Raw genomic sequence first — 7,500 nt, 5'->3', positions numbered from 1 at the left:
GGGAGGGGAGTCTTGGTCTTGGGGGGGGGAGTCTTGGGAGAGGGGGGTCTTGGAGGGAGTCTTGTCTTGGGGGAGGGGGAGGAGAGGGGGTCTTGGGATCTTGGGGGGGGTCTTGGGGGAACTGTCTTGGAGGGGGGTCTTGGAGGGGAGGTGGTCTTGGAGGGGAGGGGGTCTTGGATGTTTGAGGGCAGATCTTGGGGGGAGGGGGTCTGGAGGGGAGGGGGTCTTGGGGGCTTGGTCTTGAGGGGTAGGGGGGCAGATCTTGTCTGGATGTTTGAGGGCAGATCTTGGGGAACTGTGTGGTGAGGGTCTTGGATGTTTGAGGGGCAGATCTTGGGGAACTGTGTCTTGGTGAGGGTCTTGGGGTGGTATGTTTTGAGGGGCAGATCTTGGGGAACTGTGCGGTGATGGAGGGGCAGATCTTGGGGAACTGTTTGAGGGGATGTTTGAGGGGCAGATCTTGGGGAACTGGAACTGTGCGGTCTTGGGGAACTGGGGTATTGGATGTTTGAGGGGCAGATCTTGGGGAACTGTGTGGTGAGGGTCTTGGATGTTTGAGGGGCAGATCTTGGGGAACTGTGCGGTGAGGGTCTTGGATGTTTGAGGGGCAGATCTTGGGGAACTGTGCGGTGAGGGTCTTGGATGTTTGAGGGGCAGATCTTGGGGAACTGTGCGGTGAGGGTATTGGATGTTTGAGGGGCAGATCTTGGGGAACTGTGCGGTGAGGGTCTTGGATGTTTGAGGGGCAGATCTTGGGGAACTGTGCGGTGAGGGTCTTGGATGTTTGAGGGGCAGCTCTTGGAGGGCTGGTGGGAGCAGGGCGTTGACCCTGGTTGCTTCTGTGTGTCTCTCTGAATGGAGGCTGTTAGATGACTAATGTGATGTAGTTGTTGAGCGGCTTCACTGCAAGTATATTGTATGTTTTAAATATTCAGTTAAAAAATAGATTTTAAAAATGTAATTATATTATGCTACATATGAGAGGTTATAGACCTACAGTCAGTGTTCGTATTTCAGTTACTATACCATTTAACCCATATGAGGAATGAGGAATATTCTGTTTATTCATGGATACAGGGATACTCATGAGCGGGATATCAAAGATGCATGTAAACAGCTTATCACGAATAGGACCTTAAGCAGGATATAACCTACTACCCGGTTACTGTGCGCATGTAAATGTGGTTATTTTTTAGGACTTTAGTGATTCAGAGGTTCCTCTTTGGTCATAGAAATGAAACGTTTTTCTCCATGAGACGATCACATCTTTTCCTTTCTCTGTGGCCCAACTTTGTTGTTGAAATATGAATGTGTTGATATGGACACTGCGTGTGTTTGTCTGATGCATTTCTTCTCCCTCTCTTATTCTTTCTCCTTCTGTCTCCCTCCTTCTTTCAGGTCCTAGGCACCCCCTGTGAGGATACCTGGCCAGGGGTCCACTCTCTGCCCCACTTCAAACCAGGTGAGGAACACATACACCAACACACACACACACACACACACACACACACACACACACACACACACACACACACACACACACACACACACACACACACACACACACACACACACACACACACACACACACACACCCTAGGTCCAACAGTCAGAATCAGACTTTGACTCCAGTTCTACTTTGTAAACCTTGGAGGCATGCCTCTATAGTTCACACAGCTCAGGCAGGCCTGTGAGCCAGCCGTACCATCGCTGTGCCATCCCTGTGCCAGACTAGAGCTACTGCTGCTGCCCTCTGGGAGCTCATTAGAGACAGACTGGACGGTGCTCTCAGATTAGTGTTGGCATGCTGGAACACACAGAGAGATAGAGGGGGAATTAGAGGAGTGACAGAGAGAGGAGGATGGAGGGAGAAGAAGAGGGACAGAGGGAGAGCAGGGGTATCATGATGTGAATGGTGTGTCTAGCTGTATCTCCTGTGACCAATTACAGAGGAACTGGGGTGTGAAACACACACACACACAAACACATACACCTAATCTCATGTCCTGTGGCCATGGCTGTGGTTGGCCATAGTTCTATGTTGTCCTGCTGCCGTGGGCAGCTGTGTGAGCAACACACACTGTTCTGTCCTGCTGCCGTGGGCAGCTGTGTGAGCAGCACACACTGTTCTGTCCTGCTGCAGTGGGCAGTTATGTGAGCAACACACACTGTTCTGTCCTGCTGCCGTGGGCAGCTGTGTGAGCAGCACACACTGTTCTGTCCTGCTGCCGTGGGCAGCTGTTTGAGCAGCACACACTGTTCTGTCCTGCTGCCGTGGGCAGTTATGTGAGCAACACACACTGTTCTGTCCTGCTGCCGTGGGCAGCTGTCCTGCTGAGTGGGCAGCACACACACTGTTCTGTCCTGCTGCTGGGCAGTTATGTGGGCAGCCTGTGTTCTGTCCTGCTGCCGTGGGCAGCTGTGTGAGCAGCACACACTGTTCTGTCCTGCTGCCGTGGGCAGCTGTTTGAGCACACTGTTCTGTCCTGCTGCCGTGGGCACAGCACACACTGTTCTGTCCTGCTGCCGTGGGCAGCTGTGTGAGCAGCACACACTGTTCTGTCCTGCTGCCGTGGGCAGCTGTGTGAGCAGCAGCACACACTGTTCTGTCCTGCTGCCGTGGGCAGTTATGTGAGCAACACACACTGTTCTGTCCTGCTGCCGTGGGCAGCTGTGTGAGCAGCACACACTGTTCTGTCCTGCTGCCGTGGGCAGCTGTGTGAGCAGCACACACTGTTCTGTCCTGCTGCCGTGGGCAGCTGTGTGAGCAGCACACACTGTTCTGTCCTGCTGCCGTGGGCAGTTATGTGAGCAACACACACTGTTCTGTCCTGCTGCCGTGGGCAGCTGTGTGAGCAACACACACTGTTCTGTCCTGCTGCCGTGGGCAGCTGTGTGAGCAGCACACACTGTTCTGTCCTGCTGCCGTGGGCAGCTGTGTGAGCAGCACACACTGTTCTGTCCTGCTGCCGTGGGCAGCTGTGTGAGCAGCACACACTGTTCTGTCCTGCTGCCGTGGGCAGTTATGTGAGCAACACACACTGTTCTGTCCTGCTGCCGTGGGCAGCTGTGTGAGCAACACACACTGTTCTGTCCTGCTGCCGTGGGCAGCTGTTTGAGCAACACACACTGTTCTGTCCTGCTGGGCAGCTGTTTGAGCAACACACACTGTTCTGTCCTGCTGCCGTGGGCAGCTGTTTGAGCAACACACACTGTTCTGTCCTGCTGCCGTGGGCAGTTAGCAGCACACTGTTCTGTCCTGCTGCCGTGGGCAGCTGTTTGAGCAACACACACTGTTCTGTCCTGCTGCCGTGGGCAGCTGTGTGAGCAGCACACTGTTCTGTCCTGCTGCCGTGGGCAGCAGCACACACTGTGTCCTGCTGCCGTGGCAGCTGTTTGAGCAACACACACTGTTCTGTCCTGCTGCCGTGGGCAGCTGTGAGCAACACACACTGTTCTGTCCTGCTGCCGTGGGCAGCTGTGTGAGCAACACACACTGTTCTGTCCTGCTGCCGTGGGCAGTTATGTGAGCAACACACACTGTTCTGTCCTGCTGCCGTGGGCAGCTGTTCTGTCCTGCTGCCGTGGGCAGCTGTGAGCACACACTGTTCTGTCCTGCTGCCGTGGGCAGCTGTGTGAGCAGCACACACTGTTCTGTCCTGCTGCCGTGGGCAGCTGTGTGAGCAGCACACACTGTTCTGTCCTGCTGCCGTGGGCAGTTATGTGAGCAACACACACTGTTCTGTCCTGCTGCCGTGGGCAGTTATGTGAGCAGCACACACTGTTCTGTCCTGCTGCCGTGGGCAGCTGTGTGAGCAGCACACACTGTTCTGTCCTGCTGCCGTGGGCAGCTGTGTTCTGTCCTGCTGCCGTGGGCAGCACAGCACACACTGTTCTGTCCTGCTGCCGTGGTGAGCAACAGCACACTGTTCTGTCCTGCTGCCGTGGGCAGCTGTGTGAGCAACACACTGTTCTGTCCTGCTGCCGTGGGCAGCTGTTCTGTCCTGCTGCCGTGGGCAGCAGCACACACTGTTCTGTCCTGCTGCAGTGGGCAGTTATGTGAGCAACACACACTGTTCTGTCCTGCTGCCGTGGGCAGTTATGTGAGCAACACACACTGTTCTGTCCTGCTGCCGTGGGCAGCTGTGTGAGCAGCACACACTGTTCTGTCCTGCTGCCGTGGGCAGCTGTGTGAGCAGCACACACTGTTCTGTCCTGCTGCCGTGGGCAGCTGTGTGAGCAACACACACTGTTCTGTCCTGCTGCCGTGGGCACTGTTCTGTCCTGCTGCCGTGGGCAGCTGTGAGCAGCACACACTGTTCTGTCCTGCTGCCGTGGGCAGTTATGTGAGCAACACACTGTTCTGTCCTGCTGCCGTGGGCAGCTGTTCTGTCCTGCTGCCGTGGGCAGCTGTGTGAGCAGCACACACTGTTCTGTCCTGCTGCCGTGGGCAGCTGTGTGAGCAGCACACACTGTTCTGTCCTGCTGCCGTGGGCAGCTGTGTGAGCAACACACACTGTTCTGTCCTGCTGCCGTGGGCAGCTGTGTGAGCAGCACACACTGTTCTGTCCTGCTGCTGCAGTGGGTTCTGTCCTGCTGCCGTGGGCAGCAGTTACACACTGTTCTGTCCTGCTGCAACACACACTGTTCTGTCCTGCTGCCGTGGGCAGCTGTGTGAGCAGCACACACTGTTCTGTCCTGCTGCCGTGGGCAGCTATGTGAGCAACACACACTGTTCTGTCCTGCTGCCGTGGGCAGCTGTGTGAGCAGCACACACTGTTCTGTCCTGCTGCCGTGGGCAGTTCTGTCCTGCTGCCGTGGGCAGCAGCACACACTGTTCTGTCCTGCTGCCGTGGGCAGCTATGTGAGCAACACACACTGTTCTGTCCCTGCTGCCAGTGGGCAGCTGTCCTGCTGCCGTGGGCAGCTGTGTGAGCAGCACACACTGTTCTGTCCTGCTGCCGTGGGCAGTTATGTGAGCAACACACACTGTTCTGTCCTGCTGCCGTGGGCAGCTGTGTGAGCAGCACACACTGTTCTGTCCTGCTGCCGTGGGCAGCTGTGTGAGCAGCACACACTGTTCTGTCCTGCTGCAGTGGGCAGTTATGTGAGCAGCACACACTGTTCTGTCCTGCTGCCGTGGGCAGTTATGTGAGCAACACACACTGTTCTGTCCTGCTGCTCCTGTCATCCAGACAGACCTGGCTTCAGTGTACCAGATCAGTGTATGATCTCTGCATGACAATAGGTACACACACAATACACCATTTTATTATCAGCAATTGAGGCAGTTGCCTGATCAAATGTCCAATGCAAGACCACCTCCCTCTCTTAATTCTTAAGTGTCTCTCCAAACTGCCTGTTTCCTCCGTAAGGTGAACAATCTTTTGACTGAATCCCGGGAAAGAGAGAACCTTTTATTTTCTTATTTTTTGCTCTAAATGGATGCTCAATGTCACAATGATCTAATCTAAACAGCCGTTTCAAGCCTCTCATTGTCACCATGACTCAACCACAAAGTGATCATTAGCACATAACAGATGGAGCTGTGAAAATGATTTATCAGAAGTTAACACTCTGGGTGTAGTTATATATTCCCACCACCAGAGGACAGTGTTGAAGTTATCACTCTGGGTGTAGTGATATCTTCCCACCACCAGAGGACAGTGTTGTCTCACTCTATCCCTCTGAATATATCCTACCTCTCTGAGAGCTTCTCAATCTGACCATGTTTTAGTCTTCCTCCTGAACTGTAATCAGTTTCCAGACATTAAATCAAACACAGAGGTGGTATCAGCACGTTGTTATGATTCTTTACATTCTCAGCGTTACTTTCAATAATTCACAGCCATGTTTACAGCCCTGGTTTATTTTCACTCTGGTGTTCGCAGCACAACCGTTTAGGTTTGAAACGTAGACAGCCATGACACTTAGCCTGACCTTGGCCCAGGGCCTTGGTGCTTTACGATGGGCTGGAGGATATTTAGTATAACCACAGTATATCAGACATTTGAGAAAGACATGAGTAATCTGGATATCAAAACAACTCTCCCTCATATGTCTAATCCCTGACTCTGGAACAGTCTTACCATCTCTCTATCCTCCCCACTCAATAACTTACCTCACACTGTAGATATTCCGTGTCTCTCTGCCCCTCTGTCTAGTAGTGGAACAGTGGCTACTCTCTCTCTTCCCTCTCCCCCTCTCCCTAACCCGTGGTTGGCTGTCTAGCTGTCTCTCTGCCCCCATTCCCCCAGTCTAGTCCTGGAGGTTGGCAGTTACAGTGTTAGTCTGAAAACAGAAGTCTCCACACAGAGGTTTTGGATGAGGGAGTTGAGCTGTCAGAGGGTAACACACACAGTTCGTACTCATTTACTCACACACATACACCGAGCCATTCATACCCAAGGCACACACACACACGTACTTTTAATATATAATAATAGTGCCATTTAGCAGATGTTTTTTTGTAAGTCGCTCTGGATAAGAGCGTCTGCTAAATGACTTAAATGTAAATGTAAATGTTTTTATCCAAAGCGACTTACAGTTATGCATGCGTACATTTTAAGTACGGTGGCCTTGGGAATCGAACTCACTATCCTGGCGTTGCAAGCATCATGCTGTACCAACTGATGTTAACCTCTTGTTAAATCACATACTGTACAATGAAACATTTGTTGCAAAACTTCACAAATGTGTCCTGGTGATGAATATGAACATGTTTCTATTGTCTCTCTGTGTCTTTACCCATTCAGACAGCTTTACTGTCTACAGTTCCAAGAAGCTCAGACAAGCATGGAATAAGTAAGTGTACCGTTTTTGTCACATAACGTGTGTGTGTGTGTGTGTGGGGGGGTGTGGGTGTGTGTGTGGGTGCGCCTATTCATATGTGTATGCATGGTCAGAAGGCCATTTTGTATGCCAGGTCAGATGGCCATTGTGTATGCTAGGTCAGAGGGCCATACTACTCCTGTAGCAGCTTCCTGTCTATGAAAGTTCCCAAGGGCAATACGCTCCAGACCGCCAACCCCCTACCACTCCATCCATACATCCCTCTCTTTTCTCTCCCTGAGCCCTCGATACAGAAGAAGCCTGGGACTGTTCTGGTCCCCTAACAGACATTAGTAGCCCAGTTAGAGATGGCTGTTGTCGTGTGTGTGTGTGTGTGTGTGTGTGTGTGTGTGTGTGTGTGTGTGTGTGTGTGTGTGTGTGTGTGTGTGTGTGTGTGTGTGTGTGTGTGTGTGTGTGTGTGTGTGTGTGTGTGTGTGTGTGTGTGTGTGCGCTTCCTCTCAGCTCTCTTCCCTTGGGGCGTCTAGACCTACAGACAGCTCACACACTCTTCCCAGGGTTCATCTGGTTTAGGGGGGGAACACCCAGATCGGGGTCATGCCACCAGAGCAGTCAGCCCTGACACAGATGGCAGGAAAGGGCACAGGGGGCATTCCAGATGTGGCCCACCCTCTGCCCCTGGCACTCATCAGGAGCCTGAGGGGACATGCA

The 7,500-nt window shown here is 52.9% G+C and overlaps 1 protein-coding gene across 2 annotated transcripts in view; it reads left to right on the top strand.

Moving 5' to 3' along the window:
- The window catches only part of LOC118367751 (cyclin-dependent kinase 14), a 228,098-nt gene that overhangs the window by 138,036 nt on the left and 82,562 nt on the right, over positions 1 to 7,500 (top strand). For both annotated transcript variants that reach the window (XM_052494578.1, XM_052494579.1), the window contains 2 exons: positions 1,399 to 1,462; positions 6,756 to 6,804. In XM_052494578.1, coding sequence (XP_052350538.1) covers positions 1,399 to 1,462; positions 6,756 to 6,804 — 113 coding nt within the window. The remainder of the gene's footprint in view (positions 1 to 1,398; positions 1,463 to 6,755; positions 6,805 to 7,500) is intronic.

The sequence above is a fragment of the Oncorhynchus keta genome, chromosome 34 (genome assembly GCF_023373465.1).
Source record: "Oncorhynchus keta strain PuntledgeMale-10-30-2019 chromosome 34, Oket_V2, whole genome shotgun sequence".
NCBI lineage: Eukaryota > Metazoa > Chordata > Actinopteri > Salmoniformes > Salmonidae > Oncorhynchus > Oncorhynchus keta.
The sequence above is the reverse complement of the archived record's forward strand: the minus strand, read 5'-3'. Positions and strand labels throughout refer to the sequence as shown.